We start from the raw sequence: 24,857 nt of genomic DNA, 5'->3' as shown, positions 1-24,857 counted from the left end.
CACCAAAATATCATGATGTATTGAAAACATTGACTACAAAAATGTGTTGGATAATCCAGAACGTTGGATAAGTGAGACTCTACTGTATAAGGAATGGATGAAAAATCCTGGTAATTCATTTCTTATCGCTTACTTTATATCTGTGCTTATTCTCAATTGATATCAAAAGTTCCCTCATTTGTTTTTCTCCTTCTTGATGGATCTTGTAGTATTTTTCTGCATTACTGCTGTCAAAATATAACAATGAACACATAATGATAACAACAATCCATATTCTCAGGACCAATATCTTTGGTTGTTTTTCCTTTTTTCCCCCCTGGAATTTTCTTTTATAGTACTGTATTCTAGTTTCGTTTCTTTTTGTTTCTAAGCTTTCTCCTTTTAAAACTGTCAATCAAAAGCAAATCAGAATATGGGCTTGTCCAGAAGTGAGCAGAGCACACCTGGAAGGGCTTGATTGCTGGGAATCCCTTCCAATGCTGTGATTCCCTGCGTGGGAGGGGCTGTTGCGGTGCTCGGTACAAACTACAATCCCCATAGAGCAATCCGAAGTTTGCCGAGAGCCATGCGCATGCGTAGTCCTACAGAGGGTGGCGCTTGCTGAATTCGAAAGCTTTTCTTTTATCAATGAACGCTAGTCCGAACCCCGGAGAGTCGACTTAAGAGTTCCCGCGCATGCGCTGTGGCTACATTCGACGCAATGGGGCAGTTCAGTGCCGGTCTGCTGCTACAGGTGGCTGCTTTGTCTTTGTTGCTCTTTTGTTGGGAGGCGAAATCAACAGGTGAGTGAGTGCAGGATAATGTAATGCCGACCTAATACTAGTTTCCAGCGGGAGGTTGCACTTAATTGTTCCAAAAAGGGAGGAACAATGGGCAAAAGGGAGAATTGTTCTAAAAAGGGAGAGACAAGAGGCATACTTGGGCCCTCCAGATGTTTTGGACTCCAACTCCCACCATTCCTAACAGCCTACCGGCTGTTAGGAATGGTGAGAGTTGGAGTCCAAAACACCTGGAGGGCCCAAGTTTGCCCATGCCTGATCTATACTGTAGATTCAATGCAGTTTGGCACCACTTTTAACTGCTATGGAATCCTGAGAGCTGTAGTTTTACAAGGTTTACTTTTCAGGCTGTGGCTAAGTACTGTGGAATCCTGGGAATTGTAGTTTAGTGAAGTAGGAGCACTATTTGGCAGAGAAGGCTGGAGATCCTGTAAAACTACAAGTCTTTGGATCCCATAGTCCTGACTGAGCCATAATAATAATGGAAAATGAACACGCAAAGGTACTATGGGACTTCCGAATCTAGACTGACAAAGTTCTGGAACACAACACACCAGACATCACAGTTGTGGAAAAGAAAAAGGTTTGGATCATTGATGTCGCCATCCCAGGTGTCAGTCGCATTGACGAAAAACAACAGGAAAAACTCAGCCGCTATCAGGACCTCAAGATTGAACTTCAAAGACTCTGGCAGAAACCAGTGCAGGTGGTCCCGGTGGTGATGGGCACATTGGGTGCCGTGCCAAAAGACCTCAGACAGCATTTGGAAACGATAGGCATTGACAAAATTACGATCTGCCAACTGCAAAAGGCCACTCTACTGGGATCTGCGCGCATCATCCGAAAATACATCACACAGTCCTAGACACTTGGGAAGTGTTCGACTTGTGATTTTGTGATACGAAATCCAGCATATCTAGTTTGCTGTGTCATAAAAATAATATAATAAACAACTTTATTTGTATTGCGCCCTATCTCCCCAAGGGGTCTCAGGGTGGATTCCAACATACAATGGCAAACATTCAAAGCCATGGCATTTGATGTCGTGTCAAACTACAATACCGATATATCCTAAGTCTTGGAAAATTTCCGTTTCTCCTAACGGCTGTGTTCAATTCCCCAACTGCTTCCTGATAGCATCTGCTTCAAGGAATAATATATTTGTTCCTCAAACAAGTTGGAGTTCAGTGTGTTGTCAAAGGCTTTCCTGACCAGAATCACTGCGTTGTTGTGAGTTTTCCAGATTCTATGGCCATGTTCCAGAAGCATTCTCTCCTGACGTTTCACCCACATCTATGGCAGGCATCCTCAGGGATAATGTTTGCCGTATATATGTTGTGGTCCACCCTGAGTCCCCTTCTGGGTGAGAAGGGCAGAATATAAATGATTTCAATAAATAAATAAATAATGAGGTCTGTTGGAAGCTAGTCAAGTGGGGTTTATATATCTGTGGACGGTCCAAGGTGGGAGACAGAACTCTTGTCTGTTGGAGGCAAGTGTGAATGTTGCAATTAATCATCTTGATTAGCATTGAAAAGCCTTCCCATTTCAAAGCCTGGCTGATTCCTGCCTGGGGAGAATCCTTTGTTGGGAGGCCATTAAATAAAGAACAGCACTCTGAAAACAGGGGAATTCCAGACATGAAACAATCAGGGCCAGCTAACACCTCCTAACAAAGGATTCCCCATGGGTCTTCCTCGGACCCATTGCATTAGTAAGGGGATCACCGTATATTACTCCAATCAGCTGCAGTTTTGTATCTAAACAGGAGATTGGATCTAGGCCAAACTGTATCACATAATATGCATCTCTTAACTGGCACAGCCTTCTATGGTCTGCATTTGTCAGTGCAGTTGGAAGTAGTACATCTCAATAATTGTTGCAAGATTCCTCAAAATGTCGTTTTGTTTGTATTTCAGATACCAGGTGGAAAAAATACATGGGCCAGATTGAAAGAGCTGTGGAGAACTACAGGCCATGTGTGACGGAAAATTGTCGCTGCTATCAAAAGTAAGGGGGTGGGGCGTTATCTCTGAAATTTCAGTTAATACAGTATTCCCTCACTTATCGCGGGGGTTATGTTCCAGGAAATCCACGAAGTAGGGACGCTATTTTAATTTTAATAGTTGTACATTATTTTATTTACCCCATTGCTGCTCCTTCTCCTCCTCAGGGAAGAAGGAACGCCGCTCTGCTCGGTGAGTGAGTGATGGAAGGTGGGCGGCAGAAGAGCCTGGAAGAGGTGGCCAGACTCCTGCCGCTGCTCCAGAGACCTCCACGTGTCCCGCCCCCTCTTCCAAATCCTCCATGTTTCCTGGCATGGCTGACTGGAGCAGCGGCAGAAGAGGAGTCTGCCCTCCTCTTCCAGGCTCTTCAGCTGCCGCTGCCGCCCGCCCTCCATCGCTCACTCATGGAACAGAGCGGCGTTCCTTCTTCCCTGGCAGAGGCAGACAGAGCCACATGGCAGGGCCAAAGCAAGGGGGCAGCCCTGAGGAGGAGAAGCAGCAGCAATGGAGCAAATAAATAAATAATTTTCCCGCAAAACAGTGGGTCCACGATAAGCGAACCGCGAAGTAGCAGGGGAACACTGTATTTACAGAATGGAAATGGGGTGGAAAACATACTTTGTGTTTGAAAGGTCTCAGATTCAGTGCACAATTGATATAGTTGAATAGACAACATGTAGCAAACATTCTTTGTCTGCTCCCATAGAGATGAGTTAGTAGTCGGGTTAGCTAATATCTGTGATGGGATGTCATGTTAAAACTATGTATCGGGATGAAATATAGGATTCCCAAGCTCTCCTTTCCTCTTCAACTTGCATCTGAGCTGGTATCTCTTTGATACCCATTTTAAGCTGCAGTGTTAAGAGCAGTCACACCAGATGCATTGCATAAAGTAGAACAATACATGCACATGTGTTGTGCCAGTTGGAGTACATGACCTGGGACTAGAATTTAGAAAGGCTTTTTAAAAGGGTATTGTCTCCAAAATCCTCCAACTGGGCTGGCCATTGGCCATCTATGTGGGGAGTATTGGTGTTTTATTCCCCCAAAGTAACTTTTCCATGCTCTCCTCTTGGCCAGGTATACAGATACTACTCAGGTCATGCAATTCATGGCAACCTTGCTGCTGCCATTATGCAGCCATCAGCATGGTAGCTCTGTCCAGAGCTCCCTGTTTCCTCAGTCAGGGATCATTTTCAGGTTGTTGTCGTCGATGTGTGCTTGCAAGTCATTTTCTAACCTATGGCAACTCTATCATGGGGTCTTCTAGGCCACATTTGCTTTGCCATTGTCTCCCTCTAAGGCTGAGAGTGCGTGACTTGCCAAGTGACCCAGTAGATTTCCATGGCTGAGCAGGGATTTGAACCAGAGTCATAATCCAGGGCTCAAACCACTAGATGGTGCTGGCTGATACTATTTACAATAAATTGGGCAAGGGCTACTGGGTTGCCTAGGCTATAAAAAGGAAGGGGTTACCCTGAGTGTCATTTAATACAATAAAATACTTTTGCTGTCTTGGGAACATTCTGTGGGATGCTGGGATTTACAGTTTGGGGAAGGTCATTTAGAATTCCCAGCTTGAAAGATATAGCACCTCATCAAAAATCAGTCCCAGGGTTCCACAATGTTGCCACAACACTTGGAGTGGAATCATTGTATATTGTGAAAGGACTCGGGAGAATGGGAATGATTGGAGAATGAAAGATGTATATCCATAGCTGTTGCCGTTGACACCCTTCAGTAGCCACCTAGTATCTCCTGCCTCGGGGCACATCTACACTGACCATTTAATGCAGTTTGAAGATAACTTGACAGCGTGGTGTTCAGATGACACACTCCATGAATGCACACCAATGCACATTAAAAGCTTTAAACCAGGGTAGGCAAAGATGGGAGATACTCTGAAATAGCACCCTTAATTTGCATCAGTAAATCTATGCATAAACCACAATGTATGGTGAAACCAATTAAGGGACAGGCACTCCAGCAATCTGTACATGCACATTGCAGCAGGTGGAAATGGGGAAAAAACCCTATTTCTCCACAGTCAATTAGTCATGGATACTGCAGATATGAACCAGTTCAAGGCCAGCTTCTGTGGTGCTTATAAACATTATGCAAGTCTCGCACCATTTCCAGGACCTCACCTGTAATCATTCGTACAATGAAATTGCTTCTTCCTCTTCTGGTTTCACACCAACCTAAATAGTAAATGTAGATGTGTCCGCAGTCTGTCTAATACTACACTTGATCTTAGCCAAAATGCCAAGAAGTTATGGTAGGGCTGTCCCTGAATCTATAATGGTATTTCACAATTAGAACTTGGAAAATCCCCTCTTTTGAAATAACAACTATCAGAATTTCCATGCAGACTGGGAGATTCTGTGGGATGTAATCTAAAGCCAAAATTACTTCCTGAATATCTCATTAGACTTTTGTTCTACTATTTTTCCCTAAAGTGTTTAATGGCATCTCTTATTCTTAGAGTGAGGGAACAGGATTTGGATCCCTTTCAAGAGGGAATCTCTGAGGAGTTACTGTCAGAAGCAATCAGCCGACGACTCGGGACTCACTACCAGATCATTGCGAAGAAGTTGTACCGCGAGCATGACTGCATGTTCCCTGCCAGGTGAGAGCAATACAAAATCCACCCCGTTAAGAGGAAAGCCTCCCTGGCCTCCTTAACCTCTGGGTCATTGAGCAGAAAATGTTTGAAAGGGCTCCATTCCACGCCAAGAGGAGGGAAGTGATGAAGCCTTACTGTGCCTGCCGTGTAGCAATTGCACCGACTTTTCTAAGAAATCAATACTGACACTGCACTTTTGGTGTGTGAGCAGGTGTTATGGGTTACAAGCTGAAGGAAACTGGGAATAAATGCCTCGGGAGAACAAGGATAATTGAAAGGGATAACTGGTGGAGTTGGTTAAAACAGGAGTTGTTCGGGTGTCAGAAGGGGCTTGTGGCTGCACTCAGTCTGATTTGTAGTTCTTGTTGAAAAGCAGTGTTCACAAGATCCCTTACCTGTTATTTTCTTGTCTTCTCCCATTCCTGTCTTGTTCACCTATTGCTGCATTTTTCCTGGCACAGATACTGAAACACCTATAACATCAGTGTAGTGCACTGTTAGGAATAAATTATATCAAGGATCAAATACTCAGCTGCACAATTTACTAGCTGACCCAGCCTGCCTCACAGGGCTGTTAGGGGAATGCAGTGAAGGAGAATGCATAGCTCTAAGGGCCCATCCTTAGCCATAAAACCCAGAATATCTAGGCAGAAAATCCCACAATACCTGATTTGAACTGGGATATCTGAGTCCACACTACCATATATTCCAGTTCAATGCAGATAATCTTTTTATTCATATGCCTGGAAGGGGCCCCAGTTGCCCTTGGGTCCTTAGAAGAAGATGGAATTTGTTGATAACATGTTGCAAGCAATGATATTACTGTATTTACTCGAGTCTAATGCACCATCGAATCTAATGCTCACCTCAGTTTTCAAACCCCTGAAACAAAAAAAAAAGAAAAAAAAAGAATTTGCTGCCTAATGTAATGTGCAGCAGTAATAAGTTCACTCTTTGTCATTTGGCCAAAAAAAGTGTGCATTACAGTTGCTGCCTGCTTAGAACTCCTTCTTTAAAAACCAAAGTGTCAGAACACCAAAGCTTCCAGTGAAAGGAAAACTTTGGGGTGCATCTATGTTGTAGAATGAATGCACCTTAATTGCTTTGGTTCAGTGCTATGGAATCATGGGGGCTGTAGTTTACAAGGCCTTCTCTGCTGATGCCTCACCAAAGTACAAATCCCAGGATCCCATAACATTGAGCTTTGACCATTAAATTAGAGGTGACGCCCCTCAAAGAGGAGCTCCAGGTGCAGCTCCTAAAGCAGCTTCCTCTTTGGCTTTGGCTCAGCACTAAGATGACTGTATGACACCAACCTTAATGTGCACCCTAATTTTGGCGAGGTAATTTAGCCAGAAATGGTGAGCATTAGATTTGCATAAATAGGGTATTTAATGATAAAATATTACATACTTTTTGTAGTGAATAACAATATCACAAGTAATGTTACTCCAAATGTCTTACTTTTAGAGGTCATTTGGGGGATTTGTTCTATTTTTGGACTCTATATTTTTATTTTATTTATATCTCACCTTTCTCTCAAGGTGAAATCTAAGGTGGCTTATGTCCTTGGGCAGCAGATCAGTATTATTATTCCCATGTTAGATGACAGAATTGGAGTCCTATGGTATTGGAGATCGATTTGTACCCCAATAAAAGGTGGTGCACATTGGAATCACATTGGAGGACCTAGATGTGCCTAGAGAGAACACTTCTCTGGCTTTTCTAGGTCTTCCAGAACAATGTTCAACTTCGTCCAGAAAAGTTTTTTTAAAAATAATACTTACAGATTTTTGACTTGGATGGGGATCCTGCACCCTTATCCATCTCTTCCACCAGGCCTACCCAGTCAACTTTCAATCATGAGTTTTGATTTACATTCTAATGCTACTACATGTCAATTCTGTATCTGTGTTTGGTGCAAGTTTTTATATTTTTGTGTTTTTATCTATGTAATTTCTTGTATATATTTTATGTTCATATGTTTTTGACTTTGTTGTGCCCCATTGTGAGCCATCAGGAGAGGCGGATAATGATGATAATAATAATAATAATAATAATAATAATAATAATAATAATAATAACTATTATTATTACTATTATTTCCCACAAAGGTTGAGGACTGATTGTACCTTGTGTGTTCCCATCTCCAGGTGCAGTGGGGTTGAACACTTCATCCTGGAGATCATTGATGAACTTCCCGATATGGAGATGGTAATCAATGTGCGAGACTACCCCCAGGTGCCTAAGTTTATGAAGCCGAAGGTGCCCATCTTCTCCTTCAGTAAGGTGAGAGAACAAAGAGTTGTTATCCCCTTAGTCATACTAGATTCTAAACAATGAGGCAGGTTTATCTTGCTTCAGTTAATCTTTTGCAGCATTGAGTAGTTTCATTGCAATTATCTTGCCTCTCTCTTTTCATTTTCTGTAAGACATCAGAATACTACGACATTATGTATCCTGCCTGGACATTTTGGGAAGGGGGCCCAGCTGTTTGGCCCATTTACCCAACTGGCCTGGGACGTTGGGACCTAATGAGACAAGATCTCAAAAGGTATGTTTGATTCAAAATGAAGGTCCTTAAACGTACTGAGCTTTGGGTTGCTGCGAGTTTCCTGTACTGAGCTTTGCTTGCATATAAAATCCATAGAGTCTAAAATGTTCAGTGTTAAGCACATTTTAAATGACGTAATTGTACTTTGTGAAATTGAAGGTGAATATAGACTTCATAGCAACTTCAGAAACATATGCTATGTCTGCATGCATCTGAATTGGCTCAGTCTTTGGGCCAAAGTGGTTGAAATTCATACATAAGTTAGTTCTGGGAAATGGGGAGAAATTTCCTGAGACTGAAATATAGGGTGGTGCAAGGAAGAACTGGGAATCTATTGCTCTTTAATGGACAATGTACCTATAAGATTTGCATATTGGGGATATATTGGGAATATAGGGAATATACTCACATATTAGAAAAGTTCCTTTTTGGATTTTTGTTATAGTGTCACTGTGCACAATTCACATACAAGGTATGAATACCTTTTGGAAATAGCTCTAAGTATTGCAAAGAAAAATATTTGACTTTTCCAAATGTGTTTGGTTTTTCAGCACATGGTGATTAGCTTGATTTTTTGCCTTTAACAAGCTGCTTGTTGAAATGTTTATCCTGCTGCAATGAAAATAAATATGCTGATTCTCAACTGTGAAAGAAACTGACGATTTCCTCTTGATTGTCTCAAGCTGCAGAGATGAAGGAAGCAAATGCACAGCTGTAGTGCATGCATTTCTCTGAATACACAAAAATAGAATTGTAAAACAGCTTGTTAACAGTCTGTGGCACTATTACCATTGGGATGAAGAGCTTGTTTAGCTGGGATGACTTCACCTGCAATGAAAGAATAGTTTCTGAGTAATAGAGTGGGAATAGATTTATTGAAGTAGATAGATTGTTACCTATCTCCTGCCTTTTAGTTATTTATGCCATAGTGTTAGCAAAGCCAATAATGGAATGGGGTTATGTTAAAATGCATTGTGAGTGAAAACACAGAAAAATAACAGATAATACATTGAAAAAATGGAATGCAAAGATACAGAATGGGGATGCCTGGCTCGACAGCAGTACTTATGAAAAAGACCTTGGAGTCTTCGTGGACAACAAGTTAAACATGAGCCAACAAGGTGATGCGGCAGCTAAAAAAGCCAATGGGATTTTGGCCTGCATCAATAGGAGTATAGTGTCTAGATCCAGGGAAGTCATGCTACCCCTCTATTCTGCCTTGGTCAGACCACACCTGGAATACTGTGTCCAATTCTGGGCACCACAGTTGAAGGGAGATGTTGACAAGCTGAAAGGTGTCCAGAGGAGGGCAACTAAAATGATCAAGGGTCTGGAGAACAAACCCTATGAGGAGCGGCTTGAAGAACTGGGCATGTTTAGCCTGCTGAAGAGAAGGCTGAGAAGAGACATGATAGCCATGTATAAATATGTGAGGGGAAGTCATAGGGAGGAGGGAGCAAGCTTGTTTTCTGCTGCCCTGCAGACTAGGACGCAGAACAATGGCTTTAAACTACAGGAAAAGAGATTCCACCTGAACATCAGGAAGAACTTCCTCACTGTGAGAGCTGTTCAGCAGTGGAACTTTCTGCCCCATAGTGTGGTGGAAGCTCCTTCTTTGGAGGCTTTTAAGCAGAGGCTGGATGGCCATCTGTTGGGGATGCTTTGAATACTATTTCCTGCTTCTTGGCAGGGGGTTGGACTAGATGGCCCATGAAGTGTCTTCCAACTCTATGATTCTATGATTCCATGAAAATAATGAAAAAAACTAATGCAGTGATGTGAATCTTGTGGTCCTTCAGTTGTTCAAGTTGCAGCACGCCATTTCCAGTGGTGACAAATGCTGGGAATTGTAGTCCAATAACTTTTGGAGGGCCACAGGTTGCCCATCTGAGCCTAATGTTTTCTTTTGGTATTATGAGATATGCTATGTCAGTGTTTTAATATGTCTTGATGTGCATTTCCTTAGCTCTTCAGAAAAATGGCCCTGGAGGGCAAAGATTTCCAAAGCCTTCTTCCGAGGGTCCAGGTGAGCTGTTCCCACTTCAGAATATTTTGATGCTTTTGTCAGTTAGAACTACAGTACTTGAGGCCTTAACAGGATGAGAGCTCTGTCTTGTGCTTATCCAGAAAGACCAGCTTGTTCTTGAATAATGTTTAGATTTAGTTCAGTATGTGAGAGTTGTCACTTTGCTTAAGCCAGAGGTTCTCAACCTGTAGGTCCCCAGGTATTTTGGCTTACAACTCCCAGAAATCTCAGCTAGTTTATCAGCTGTTAGGATTTCCAGGAGTTGAAGGCCCAAATATCTGGGGACACACAGGTTGAAAACCACTGGCTTAAGGCAACATTTAATATGCCAGAAAGATTACTCCTCAATCAAAGGCCTTCTCGACATACCTATGTCATTGTAGTGGCCAAAGATGGAGTGTAGTCTAGGCTAATACTTTCTATCCCTCATCATCTATATACTGTCTTTTTTAGTTTGGGATTAAGAGAGCCTACACAAATTAAAATAAATGCAGCTAAAATCTTCATAACATATAAAAAGTTTAAAATATAGTTATTTTGTCAGTAAGATGGAAATCAGAACATAGCCTTTAAAATGAAAATGACCAGTAGGCAAACAAGCACATAGTTCAGATTTCAAAGAGTTGCCGATACAATAACACTATGTACCACTATTTTTGTTCCTGGATTCGAATGTCATTTCCGGTACTGTTCCTTATCCGGAACAGAGACCACCAGGGGCGCAAGAGAGAGAAGGATTGTCCCATTTATGGGGGTGGGGGTGGGTTGAAGGAGGAAAACCGTTTCCTTGTGTTTTTCTGTTATTCCCCCCACCCCTGTCCCTGTCGTGGAAACAACCCTCCTTTATGATATGGGAAAGGGAGGGGGCATAGCCAGGGGAAAGGGGGAACATGTTTTTCCACCTTCAGCACCACCCCGATGAATGGGACAGTCCTTCTCTCTCTAGTGCCCTTGGTAGCCTCTGCCCAGATAATGGAACAATACCTCATTTCCTAATTGGTTCTATCATAAAAACATGGGAAAAGTTTATTTAGTTGTGAAAACCTTGCTTTTGTGGGACACCCTGCAGGACATTTTGCTATACTTTTTCAATGGATATCTCATAGAGTCTCAAACAATTTAACGTAGTTTGTGGCAGCCACAAAAACAAATTTTCTGGAGTATAACAACTACTTTCAAAGTAAGTTCCACACAATTAAACAGGGAATAACTGGGAACAGGTATTGTTTTTCAAAATGTTTCTAATTGTTACATAGTTTAATTTATTTGCCTACAGAAGGACAATAGGGAGGACACTCTTTGGGAATTGAATCCCAGAGGTTTGGAGTAACCATTCTCCTGTGTCTGCACTGCATGTGCCTTTACAGAGAAAATAGCCTCTCCAGAAGTTCTCAAAATGCAGGCGGGGGGTTATCAGGGAGAGCGGCATCAAACAGTTTCTTTATATTTCTTCACATCAGGAAAATCTATGGAAAAACTCTGGTGTGTGTGATGAAGAAAGGCAGTGATGCCTCCTTGTCCTAAAAGAATCCCGCCACGTTCACCTTTCTACCATTTTCCTTCCTTATACGTTTGGTCTTTCATTGTTATTCTCGGTATCTTACTAGCTTAGTTGCTTGTTTGGGTATGTAAGTCAATCAACAATAGGAAATTTTCTTAGCAGATATTTCTGTACTTTCTCTCCTAGGACAAGTGCCGAGCGGGATCCCCTTATCCTTCTTTCGAGAGAAAACCCAGAACTAGTTGATGCAGAATACACTAAAAACCAAGCCTGGAAGTCTGAAAAAGTAATTACTGTTAAGCCAACTCCTTCCTTTTTTCTTTTTCTTTTTAAAAAGAGGATATTGCTATCTATATATATGAATGGGTAATGAAATTTCGGCCTAGGACAAAACAACAAAACAACACATCCCAGAAACACTAAACTTGGCAACACAACCCCTCATCCATGCCTCTACGTTCATACAACAAAAAGAAAAGAAAAATTAAGTCCTAATTAGAGGGAGAGGAATAATTATTTTTATCCAATTGCTGCCAGTTAGAAGACTAAGCTCCGCCCACTTGGTCTCCTAGCAACCCACTCAGCCCAGGGGACAGGCAGAGTTAGGCCTCACTTAGGCCTCTTCCACACTGCCTATAAGATACAGATTATCTGATTTTAACTGGATTATATGGCAATGTAGACTCAAGGCCCTTCCACACAGCTATATAACCCATTTATAACCTTATTTTATCTGTTTTGAACTGGATTATCTTGACTATTTCCCATACCACCATACTTCACCACAGCAACGCGTGACCGGGCACAGCTAGTATTTTATATTGCTATTCATTAAAAGTCTGGTATCAGCAATATGAAAGTTCTTACTTGAGAAACAGAAAAGTAATGTTAAGCTAGAGTAGAACTTGGAAAAAGTGCCTTTTTATACTTCATCTACCAGAAGCCCCCTACCTTAATGGCTGGTGTATATGTGTGTGTGTATATGATGTGCATCTGGCACAAAATTTAGATTTTCAAGCTCTCACCTGGAGTAACTCCTCCACATGCTCTGATTCTAAAGTTGTAATCACTAGTAGATAATAGTATTCGCATATAATATTTTGAAAAAGGTTGGGTAGCTCTGTCTTGTTTAGTATCTCCTAGCCTTCCTGTGAAACTGATGTCATGGAACACTATTACCAAAAGAAATTCAGCTATGTAGCATAGCATGTATGCTCTCCTATATGTCCATGTATAAGTCAAGAGAAGGTTTGGGGGGCAAAATTAGGGATTTTGATGTGGCCTGTGGGTAAGTTGAATGTTATTCTGTGGAAAGTAGAAGGCATTAATGGCATCTCGGGGGCTAGCTTTGTGGCCCCATTTCTTAAGGTTAGCTCTGCATCTTGTGGTGCCAGAGCACAGTCTGTTCAGCACCTTCCAAGTTACCCAGTCTTCTGCGTGCCCAGGAGAGAGCCTCTCATTCAGTATCAACTGTGGCTTGAGGTTCTGGTTTTAGCCTGCCACTTTTGGACTCTCACTTGCTGAGGTGTTCCTGCAAGTGTTTCTGTAGATCTCAGGAAACAGTTTCTTGATTTAAGGCATTGGCATGCTGGCTGATATCTGAACATGGGATGGGCCGGAGATGTCACTGCCTTGGTCCTTTCATTGTTGGCTGCTACTTTCCAATGGATGTCAGGTAGTGCAATACTGGCTAAACAACAGTATATTTTCTCCAGTGGTGTGGGGCCCAGACTTCCTGTGATAATGTGGCATGTCTCATTAAGAGCCACATCCACTGTTTTAACATGGTGAGATGTGTTCCATACTGGGCATGCGTATTCAGCAGCAGAGTAGCAAAGCGCAAGGGCAGATGTCTTCACTATGTCTGATTGTGATCCCCAGGTTGTGCTAGTCAGATTTTATATGATATTATTTCTAGCGCCCACTTTTTGCTTGATAGTCAAGCAGTGCTTCTTGTAAGTCTGCATCTGCGTCTGTCTGTCTGTCTCTGTCCGATTTGTTTATGGGCATTGAATGTTTGCCCTGTATGTGTATAATGTGATCCGCCCTGAGTCCCCTTTGGGGTGAGAAGGGCGGAATATAAATACTGTAAATAAATAAATAAGTCTTATAAGCCTGGTCCAGGGTAACGCCCAAGTATTTTGGTGTGCTGCAATGCTCCAGTGGGATTCTTTCCCAGGTAATCCTCAGAGCTCGAGATGCTTGTCTGTTCTTAAGGTGAACTAAGGTCTTGCCTTTCACCGTTTTACACAGAAAAGGGGATGATCCCTTTTTGTATAAGAGTTAAAATATAGTACTCATATTGATCCATGCATGAGTCAAACTGGGTTCCCTTAAGTTGAACACTGAAATACCAATGCATCATGTCATTGCCAACTTATCCTAAAGCGAACCTATCACAGAGCTTTCTTGGCAAAGATTGTTCAGAAGGGGTTTGCCTTTGCCTTCCTTTGAACATGTGATTTTTCCAAGGTCACCCAGTGAATTTATTTGGCTGAGCAGAGAATCAAACCTTCAACTGTAGAAATATCAAATTGCTTGATTCTTTTTGTTGGTTTCATTTCTTACAGGTTGATTGTTTACCTAGTTTATTCTTCATCGAGAGTATGCTCCCCTTTGAATAATCTGCCATTCTGATAATTGGGATGTCCCAAACAATTATAGGAGTGTCCTGCCATTTCAGTTGTCGTGATTCTGTCCTATGGAATTGTGGGGTGCGTAATTCTCTAACCCACTTCTGCCAAATACAACACAAAGACAATCTGGCATAAAATTCTAAATGCCTCTTAATACGTCATGAAACTACAAAATCCAGGATTCTCTAGAAGGAAGCCTTCGTAATGTCTTATGTTCTAACGTGGCAGTTCTTTTCTCTGTGGTTAAGAGTTGGGCGGCCAGTCTGTTATGTCTGCCACATACGTGGGGAAATGTAGCATGTTGAGGAAGTGAAAATGATCTGGGTCGTCTGTCTTTGGATTGTCACACGGGATGCCATGGTGTAGGAGGCATAATTACCAATTGTCAAATTCACATTTTAGTTGCTGTAAAGCGTGAGAAGATGAAAAGTTTCTAAATGACCACTCTTATTCTAAGAAATGTTCTGCATTCTAAGAAAATGGTGGGCAGCTGTAGCTTGTTTGTGAAGAAAGGGCATTGGATGTGTCCTCTGTACATTGAATGAAGTATGAAGCTTCATGTAGACGTCATCACTGTAAAGTGGGTTCCTTTTTGCATTCATATACTAAACCACTTATATGTAGATCTTGTTTACTGTGAAATTAGTCCAAGTGAGATCAGTGGGACTTGATGCCAAGGTCTGGAAGTACCATGTTAGAAAGTAAAGGACCAATATATATGTTTTGTTACAGAGCAGATCCCACCTTTGGGCCCTTCCACACAGCCATATAACCCATAAAATCACAATATCTGCTTTGAACTGGGATATCTGAGTCCACACTGCCATATATCCCAGTTCAAAGCAGAAAATGTGGAATTTTATTCAGCTGTAGGGAAGGGGCCTTTGTGTCCTACAGAAAGCAAGTGAAGATTGTGGTCTGTCGGAAGATGATTTCAAACTACAATATGATGTCTCTCTTTTTTTAGGACACCCTTGGGGAACCTCCTGCTAAGGAAATTTCACTAACAGACCATTGTAAATACAAGTAAGTAGTCAATTTTGCTTAGAAATGATTGGAAATTGAATTTCATAACACTTCAGTTCTCATGTGAGCTAGCTAACTTTCTTTTGGTTAGTAATACATCGGTTTGAACACTCCACATAGAATCTACTGTGACTCTTTCATGTCTCTATTGCACTGAAATGGATATTGAAAAGTTTATAGCACACCGCTAAACTATTGTAATTCCTTGTTTGCCAGTACTGCTTGCTTAATCCCTCTTATCCTCAAGCTCTTGCTATTAACTCAGAGGAGAAGGAACTTGAATCATCCATGAACCTGATGTGAAAGAGAGCTTGAGTCCAACTTACTGTGTAATAACCTTTTTTCCCTTATATATCCTGAGATCCAATCTCTGTTCAATGTTATTAATCACCTTGTGACTTTTGCTTGGTCTTTGTAGTAGAAATCTAAAATAGTGTGTGTGTGTGGGGGGGGGGGGTTGCTCATAGGACTGGGTCATAGAATCATCAAGTTGGAAGAGATCCATGGATCATTTCTTCCATAGTTAGGTTCTTGTATTATTTGCCCAGTTCTCTATAACATTTGGACTAGTATCTCCAGCATTTGATGAAATTCTGCCCTCCAGAATACTTTCTCCCGCTGATAGCTTTGTTTAAAGCCTTCCTGATCAGAAAAAATATAAAAAATCTTCCTGGCCACTGCTGTGAGGTGCAGCACATCAGGTTCCAGAAGTCCATCTTCATGTGATGACTCATGGGCCATGTAGTCCCGTTCCTAGCGCTGTTGTGACAGATGAAGAGGAAAACTTGGGTTTTCCACCGTTTCAGCCAGAATTGGAACTTTCCCAGCCTGAATTGGAGCCTTTGCACCTGCAGGAGGTTTGTCTTCCAGAAATCTGCCAAACAAGCCCTGAGTCAAAATCTCCCCCATTTTCTCGCCGTAATTATTATCAACAACAAAAAGGAGTTCAACAGGCTAATCGCAGAAGCCTGAGAATCGCAGCCAGGCATTCAGCTGATTAAGACTGCTTTCATGAGAAACTTTAGGGAGTCATGCATCTGGACACAGAGATTGACTTTCGGTTCTGGTTCCCCAGAGAAGTGTTCTTTGGTGGGAAAACGAGACCCTATTTAGGTTCTTTGCCCTGTAGGAATCTTGCGGAGTCAATTCGTCAGCTACTGGAGTAGGTTGTGTGTGGACAGCGCTACTCCCGTTTCCAAGCCTTCGTTCCCGTTTCCAGCCTTGTTTTGCTTCACGGACCTTGCCTTGCTTCCTAGGACTCAGCCTTGCTTTCCAGGACCTTGCCTTGCTTCCCGGACCTTGCCAAGTGTTTACCACGGATCTTGTCCCTGTTCCTCGTTCCTTGTTGCCTTGTATCAAGCCTTGTGTTCCAAGAATCAAGTTTACTTCCTAGCCTTACATCAAGTTCCTTGGACTAAGAACCTTGTCATCTCCCCTCACTTTGCTTGGCAAAGTGAGTGTTTCGGTTACTGGATTACAACTTTGGACCTTAATATTTTATATTGGACATTGTTTTCCTGGACTATAATTGACCTTTCCTGAAAGGTCTTCTTCTGAACTATATTCTACACTTATTTTTATTGCCTTTACTTATTTCCTTAATAAAGATATTAGATAGATTCTGGCCTCTGTGTATGGTTATTGGTGCTCTGCAGCCTGGGTCGTGACACTTCATGACATTGCAGACCATGATCCAAGAAGCTAAATTCTTCTCTCCCTTCTTAGCTATTTCCCTCAATTGGGAGGAATGTTGAAATGATAACTTGTACATCAAATTCCTTCATGCTTCCTATCCAGAGCCTCATAATCCTTTGTGATATCATGCCATTGATTCCCAGACACACAAACAAACAAAGGTCCTCACATTTAGGTTCCCCTGACATTAAGTCTAGTCGTGTCTGACTCTGGGAGCTGGTGCTCATCTCCATTTCTAAGCCGAAGAGCCAGAGTTGTCCATAGACACCTCCAAGGTCATGTGGCTGGCATGACTACATGGAGTGCCATTACCTTCCCGCTGGAGCGGTACCTATTGATCTATTCATATTTGCATGTTTTCAAACTGCTAGGTTGGCAGGAGCTGGAGCCAACAGCAGGAGCTCACCCCATTCCCCGAAATCGAACAGCTGACCTTTTGATCATCAAGTTCAGCAGCTCAGCGGTTTAACCTGCTGTGCCATCAGGGGCTCCCGGTCCTCACATAAGCCTTAAAAAAGTCAAGAAGTCTAGAGTGACCCCCAAAACACAGCTCACCATCTGCTCTCTCCTCAGAGACGCTCTCTGTCTCAGGTGTCTATAGCTGTGTTGGTGGTGTGTAACTTCCATTTTCACACCTCCCTTTATCTACTACAGTATGTGGCACCCTGAACTATTTCCCCGCTCCACCTCTTAGAAAAGCCTGTCTGGCTTATTTCTCTGTGTGTTACTATAATTCATCTGAGGAATCCCAAAGAATCCCTATATCCCCTGTGCGTCACTCAGTGATAATAAGTAGCTGATATGATTATGCTCCCTCGGATACCTAAGGCACTCTGTCGTCTCATGTTCCCTAGAGTCTCTCTGAGCAAGATTTTGTTGCTATATATAGACGATGCTGGTATATTTAATGACTTCCCCAGGGTCTCTTGAGAAGAGGAAAAAGACACCTGGAATAGAAATTAGCCATTTTTTAAAAAACTAGGCAGGTCTTTCTCAGCTCCTGCCTCATTTGTGTTTTTCCTGTGCACCTTGCAATTTTGCCTCCACCAACAGGAGAAACCTACGCTATAGATGCAAGCTCCTAGGTGCCAGTGGGGTTTTATCTGTAATAATCTTAGGTTGATATACATGTATTTTTACACTGTGTTCACTTATTTATATTGATTCCCTAGGTGTGGGAATTCTTATTTCTTTGCTTAAAACCAAAAAGAAATACAAACACTGCCATAGATGCAACAAATTTAATTTTATTTAATTGAGGTGGGTTTTTTCTTATTTCTTGTAAGTGTTGTCTTATGTTAATTGATACTGCTTTTGTTACAATTCTTGATGTATTTTTTGTGTTTTTGTGGCACTATTATGTGCTGTTCTGTAAGCTGCCCAAGTTCCTTTCGGGAGATGGAGGTGGGATATAAATCAAGTTTTTATGTATTTATTTACCATATTTCTGTCCCGCCTCTCTCACCCCAAGGGGGTTTCAGAGCAGCCTATTATTATTATTATTATTATTATTATTATTATTATTATTATTATTAAATGATGATGCTAAATTTTTAATTTTTGATGCTGGGTGATTTTTTTCATAGGGTCCACTACCACAAAGGAGACATAAGATCCTTCTTCAATCTTTTATAGTTAAAGTATCCTGCATAGCTTTTAAAAGCATACAAATACCGTATATACTCAAGTATAAGCTGAGTTTTTCCAGACCTTTTTTAGGGTTGAAAAAGCCCCCCTTGGCTTATACTCAAGTGGGGGTCCTGGCTGGCTTATATTCAGGTCGGCTTATACCCAAATATATAGGTAATCAGAGTTGGACAGTCTTATCTATATCTGAAATTACAGTTTTAACCTACTGATACCTCAATTAATGTAATTTTATTAATATCTTTTTATTTTTGAAATTTACCAGTAGCAGATAAAACATGCATAATAAATGTTAAAACATTTTAAAACCAAATATTAGTAGTTGCTGTCACAGGTCCTAAAACAGACATTAAACTATAATAAAAGATTTAAAACTTTATAATGACTCTGTCTCCCTTTGGGGAGATAGGGCAGTCCACAAATAAAGAAGAAGAAGATGATGATGATAAATACATCATACATCATGCTGCTGTTGCATATTTTTGAAGGTTTTTGTTGTTAAATTGGTAGTTCCAATATTTCCAAGAGGACAATATTTAAAAGACACAAATATTGTAAAGATTCTATAAATATACATATTTATACTGTGTTTTAGGAAATTTTAAATTTTTTACAATTCTTACAATTTTATTAGCTGGATTTCATGTGTGTTGTTGTTTTTGTACTTCTGTCACTGTGGATATACTTATGTATTGTTGTTTATATGCGGCACTTTGAGTGCTTCTGTGAGCTGCCCCGAATCCCTTCGAGGAGATGGTGGCAGGATATAAATAAAGATTTATTATTATAATATATTAAAATGTATTTCTATAAAATATACATATTAAAACTTATTTCTATAAAATGCTTATTACAATACACAGAACAGAGCTTAAAACATAGGATACGAGTTTAAAATTCATGATTAAAACATGCTGGACATCCCTTCCTGCACTGGACAGGATGATGGTGTTCTTAGTATGGCCCAGCTTTTCATAGTTCAGTTGTCATAGACCTTTGGTTCTCCAGGTATTTTGAGCTTAGGTTCCCAATATTCCTGACTGTTGGCCAAGCTAGCTGGGGTTTCTGGAAGCTGAAATATCAAGGATAAAAGGTTGGGAACCATTGTCACATACCAATCACTAAATTCAGAACCTCTGAAAGAGTGGGCCTGGGGCCCATTAATATAATCCCCAGAATACTGGTGTATCTAAATGGCTTTTTGATCCTTTTTGGAGTGTTTCCGATTGCTTTGGCAGCAGATCCTGTTGAAACCCTGGTTGATTTCTGGAATGAAGAATTTGACAGGGCATTGGACAAGGTCACTCTTGATTGCCTGTGCTGTGGAGTTCACAGAAACATTTTTGGGTATAGATCTAAAATGTAGACAACTTTATGACTCCTGTTGCTAAATGGATTGTACTCTTTTAATTTGACAGGCCAGTTCCCTAATGTTTCAGAGAACTAAGTGTTCATTTTGAGAAGCTACTTCTCAAGAGTCCTTACACCAAAAAAGAAGAACTAAAGTACATTAAAGTCTTGCTTATTCAACCTTTGCTCATCCAACATTCTGTACTATCCAATGCAGTCTGCCTTTTAGTAGTCAATGTTTTTCTGGTCAATGTTTTCAATACATTGCGATGTTTTGGTGCTAAATTTGTAAATGCAGTAATTACTACATAACGTTGCCGTGTATTGGACTGCTTTTTCTGTCGATTTGTTGTAAAACATGATGTTTTGGTGCTTAATTTGTAAAATCATAACGTAATTTGATGTTTAATAAGCTTTTCCTTAATCCCTCCCTATTATCCAACATTTTTGCTTATCCAAGGTTCTGCTGGCCCATTTATGTTGGATAAGCGAGAGACTACTGTACAATGAAACATTGTGAAGAAGAAAAGCAATAGCTTGGTCTTTTTCCATTTTAACAGTTGGGAACTTTCATGGATTTAAAACTGTACTGAAGAAACACTCTAATAAATAGCAGAAATAGTTTGAAATATTTCCAACATATGGTAAAGATAGAATTCTTTAAAAGCTTTGTGTTGGGTAATCCTTTAGTGAATATTTGTGAAATGTTTATTCTTGACAGCTTTGCAACACTAGTGGAGAAACTCAGGGGAGGTTGAGGGCCATGAAATCGGAGCTAGTGAGGTCCTGGGACCACACTCTGCACAGTCTGGCATAAAAGAAGAAAAAAATAGACATCCAGTTTTATTGATCCATTTTGTTGGGTGCTAAATGAGATGTGCTGATTATCAAATGCAACACAATATTCTAAAATAGCATCTTGATTATTGTTATTCAGATACCTTTTCAACTTCCGAGGTGTAGCAGCCAGTTTCCGCTTCAAGCATCTCTTCCTGTGTGGCTCACTGGTCTTTCATGTTGGGGAAGACTGGCAGGAATTCTTCTACTCCCAACTAAAACCTTGGGTTCACTACATCCCGGTCAAATCAGATCTCTCTGATGTGAGGTGAGAGATGGAAGCCATAGTCTCTTACTAACCACTGTGTGCACATCTGTGTTAATTTATATGCTGCTATGTAACTCAAATTTTCTGGTGTTAAGGTAAATATGCAGTATTCTTATATAGCAATAGGTCTTGGGTATAATGTGGGTGGGAACCATTTTTTTAAGTATTCGGCATCGCAGGCCATGGGTTGTACACTGGTGCCCTAAACATTGGCTTTCCAAATACAGTAAGAAACCTGTGTACGCAGGACCTTTACCTGCAGTTTCACGTACCTGCACCTGAAGGAAAAATTATTCCTCTAGGAATTTCCTAGATCCTCCAGATAAATTACAAATTATCTCAGAAGTTACCATAGTGTCATGCTGGAGGACCTATCAGATTAATAGAGGATACCTATGTAGGGATCTCTAGGTCCTCCACAGCAAACCTATGGTGCTGGAACCAGAAGTCAGATAATTTAAGTGCATTTTGTAATATTCATGGTTTCAGGTACTTTCTAGGTCAAATTCAACAATGGATACTGAAAATATTCCTTTCCATTATTGTACTGATAGTTTATTTGTCCAATTCATCTCCTAATGGACCACCTTATAGTGAGAGTATCTCTGTCCATTAGGAGATGAATCGGGCAAATCAACTATCAGTACAATAATGGAAAGGAGTATTTTCAGTTTCCATTGTTGGGCTGCTGATACTATTGAAATCATGGATCTTCAGAATGTGATCCAATAAAAAGAATGGGGTATTACTAAATCCTTCAAATAGTTTTAGAGCTACGGAGTAAGAAACTTGTGCCATTTTGTTTTGATCCTAATTGTCCACCTGTCCTGCAGCACCAAGAACCTGACTAGCCATCCTCTGATCCACATGTTGATGCAGCATGTGGTAACTTGCTAATGTCATTTCAGGGAGTTATTGGAGTTTGTGAAAGAAAATGATGATGTGGCTGAAGAAATTTCAGAACGGTAAGTTTTGTGTTTTTCATCATTGGTAGGAACATAGCTTAGTAGTTAAAAGATTTAGGACATAGACCCTTAATAATTCCATGAGAATAATCTAGGTTGCTACTGTTCAGATTCTTTAAAGATGGAAAAATGCTAATTCATAAATTGTTGTTGTGGACCGTCAAGTTATTTCCAACTTATGGCAATCTCGCACAGTTTTCCAGGGCAAAGAGTGTGTGACTTTATCCAAGGAAATCCAAGGCTTTCCATGGCCAAGCAGAGTATCAAATCTTGGTCTCCAGAGTCTTGGTCCAGTGCTCAAACTATTACATCACACTGACTCTCTGATATGTATCAACAAAGCAACATTTTGTATATAAACTATAATATTTCTGGCTTTCTATTTCATACATGCCAGTGTGCATTTGCAGGCAGGGAATATTACATGGCACAAGAGGCAAAACAGTTAATTTCCTATTACTCCAGACTCTTCAGTACTATGCACAGTCTTCCAGATTTTTCCACAGTTTAGTTTCCAGTAAAAATTCTCCTCCAAATCAAATTAGTTGCTTATTAATAGCCCCATGTTTATCATAAAGGTAAAGGTTGCCCCTGACATTAAGTCTAGTCGTGTCCGACTCTGGGAGTTGATGCTCATCTCCATTTCTAAGTCGAAGAGCCGGCGTTGTCCGTAGACACCTCCAAGGTCATGTGGCCAGCATGACTGCATGGAGCGCCATTACCTTCCTGCAGAAGCGGTACCTATTGATCTACTCACATTTGCATGTTTTCGAACTGCTAGTTTGGCAGAAGCTGAGGCTAATAGTGGGAGCTCACTTCGCTTCCCAGATTCGATCCGCCGATCTTTCGATCAGCAAGTTCAGTAGCTCAGCAGTTTAATCCGCTGTGCCACTGAGGGCTCCATAACCCAACATATATTGCCAGTTCTGAGTTCTCAGTAAAATTATTAACTTTCAAGTTCCCACATAGCTTGGGGCCTTGATACTTTAGGGAGCACCTCATCTTACATGAAAGCAGCAAGCTTTTAAGATCTGAAGGGGGATATTTTCTGCATCACTGTTGAGACCAGTGCTCCACAAAGAGAAGTGGGAGAGGGCCTCCTGAACCATCCTTGGAGGCCTGGTTGGCAGTGAAGCTTTAAAGAGAGAGTAACTTCTGAATTTGACAAAAATGTTTGTGCTCTGTCACTGGTTGTTTTGATAAAATAGAACAGACTGCCATCTTAGGCAAGTGTTGCAAAGTTTGCTTTGCATACTAGGAAAGTGAGGGTTATGAAAATATTTCTGCGTATAATAAAAGTCTTCTACATCACAATAAATTGAACTCGAAGGTCTTGATTGTTAGAACTGCTGTTGTGAGACTTAAAGTCATTTTGTACATACGGTAACCTTATCATGGAACCTATCATGGTTTTTTTATTGGAAAAGTTTTTTTCAGAGGATGTTTGGCATTGCCTTCCAATGAGGTTAAGAAAAAGTGGTTTGCTCAAGGTGGCCCAGTACGTTTCCATATATGGACAGGGATTTAAATCCAGTCTCCTGTAGCCATAGTGCAACTGTCAAACCATGCAGAGACATGAGAGAAGTCTCCCACATGATGGTAAAACATCCAGGCGTCCCTTGGGCAACATCCTTGCAGATGGCCAATTATCTCACACCAGAAACAACTTGCAGTTTCTTGAGTCGCTCCTGACACACAAAAAAATGTAAATATCAGCAAACTCTTTATAAGTCATTTGATGTTAAGCATCACCATTGCGGGGACATTTGCTCTGCTCTTTTTGTGGTAACCATTTATGAAATGAGTTGCGGACCTGGCCTTAACTTTATGTCTGTTTAAACTGGGATAAAAAAGGTTTGCATTTTGGTGTCAAAGACAGACAAATTCATTGTGGCTGGATTTGGGGGTTGAAGCTTGTGATATGAAGTGATCTGGACAAATGTATAAAAGCTGTTGGTAGCTCCTGTGAGCTCATGCCACCATATTTTTATTAGTCTTTAACACTGACTTGTTTCTTTTGTTGTAACCGAGTTCTGCTGATATTTATGACTATGAACATACATTTGCTGTATTTCAGTTTACTTTCAGTGTTTTTCCGCAAATAATCCTAAGACATTGTGGGGCTGAGTTCTCTGGATTGATGAAGCTGCTTTTCACTTGTACTGCACTATTTGAGTTAGGAAAACTAGTTTTGACATTTTGCATTTCTTTGTCTTGCCTCTAGGGGTCGCCAGTTTATCATGGACCACTTGCGAATGGAGGACATCTCTTGCTACTGGAAGAAACTTTTGACTGATTACTCCAAAGCTCTGACTTACAAAGTTAAACGGAAGAAGCACTACAATGAGATTTCTCCTAAACGCTTGAAAACAGAATTGTAAAGAACAAATTTCCATTTTCCAGTTCAAGTCTAGAACTAGAGGACATGGTGAAATACAAAGAACACTGATATTTTTCATGGTAGAATCAGCATTTCATGTTGCCAAACTACAACATAGAAGTGGGGGGAATTTTATAATTATTTGTATTGTCTTAATCTGTTTTCTCGGCTCCAAAATCTCTTTTTAAAGAATCATGACAGGGTTTTTTTTAATAAGGTTCAAAAGAATTCAAGTCAGTGGGGATTTAAGTTCCACTTAATTCTAATTTTACTTTGCTTCTGATGTCCTTTTGAAAGGGGAACTTGTATGCTTGTTTTCAGCTGACTCATCATTTACTACCAAATTAATTCCATTGAGTGGGCTATATTACTGAAAGGGTGAGTGAATCATTTCCATCATTGTTTGGATGTGACATTTAATCCCGTTTTTCTTAGGACGCAAGTTCATTACAAATACTCAGTGTACCACATCAGAAAGACTTGAGAAGTAATTTGACATTTATCCTTTGCAATAGTTTTTTGGACTATGGAGAGATTGTGAAACAAACAGATTGTACAAAA

At 40.7% G+C, this 24,857-nt stretch overlaps 1 protein-coding gene across 1 annotated transcript; it reads left to right on the top strand.

Annotated features, from left to right (window-relative positions):
• Positions 1–606: 606 nt before the first annotated feature.
• Positions 607–24,857, top strand: poglut1 (protein O-glucosyltransferase 1). The gene is made up of 11 exons (XM_003219091.4): positions 607–782; positions 2,699–2,789; positions 5,271–5,414; positions 7,565–7,700; positions 7,844–7,965; positions 9,932–9,991; positions 11,679–11,778; positions 15,096–15,154; positions 20,784–20,951; positions 21,860–21,916; positions 24,141–24,857. The coding sequence occupies exons 1-11, from the start codon at positions 701–703 to the stop codon at positions 24,295–24,297; spliced, it is 1,176 nt and encodes a 391-aa protein (XP_003219139.1). The 5' UTR covers positions 607–700; the 3' UTR covers positions 24,298–24,857.

The sequence above is a fragment of the Anolis carolinensis genome, chromosome 3 (genome assembly GCF_035594765.1).
Source record: "Anolis carolinensis isolate JA03-04 chromosome 3, rAnoCar3.1.pri, whole genome shotgun sequence".
In the NCBI taxonomy this organism is placed as follows: domain Eukaryota; kingdom Metazoa; phylum Chordata; class Lepidosauria; order Squamata; family Dactyloidae; genus Anolis; species Anolis carolinensis.
This window is presented reverse-complemented; position numbering and strand designations above follow the sequence as displayed.

What these genes read in the sequence shown, in the direction of transcription:
- poglut1 (XM_003219091.4), top strand. Translation starts at nt 701, where the DNA reads ATGGGGCAGTTCAGTGCCGGTCTGCTGCTACAGGTGGCTGCTTTGTCT. An exon ending in GCCTTCTTCCGAGGGTCCAG is followed by an intron (nt 9,992 to 11,678) that starts GTGAGCTGTTCC and finishes TTTCTCTCCTAG; the next exon opens with GACAAGTGCCGAGCGGGATC. An exon ending in AAGCCTGGAAGTCTGAAAAA is followed by an intron (nt 11,779 to 15,095) that starts GTAATTACTGTT and finishes CTCTTTTTTTAG; the next exon opens with GACACCCTTGGGGAACCTCC.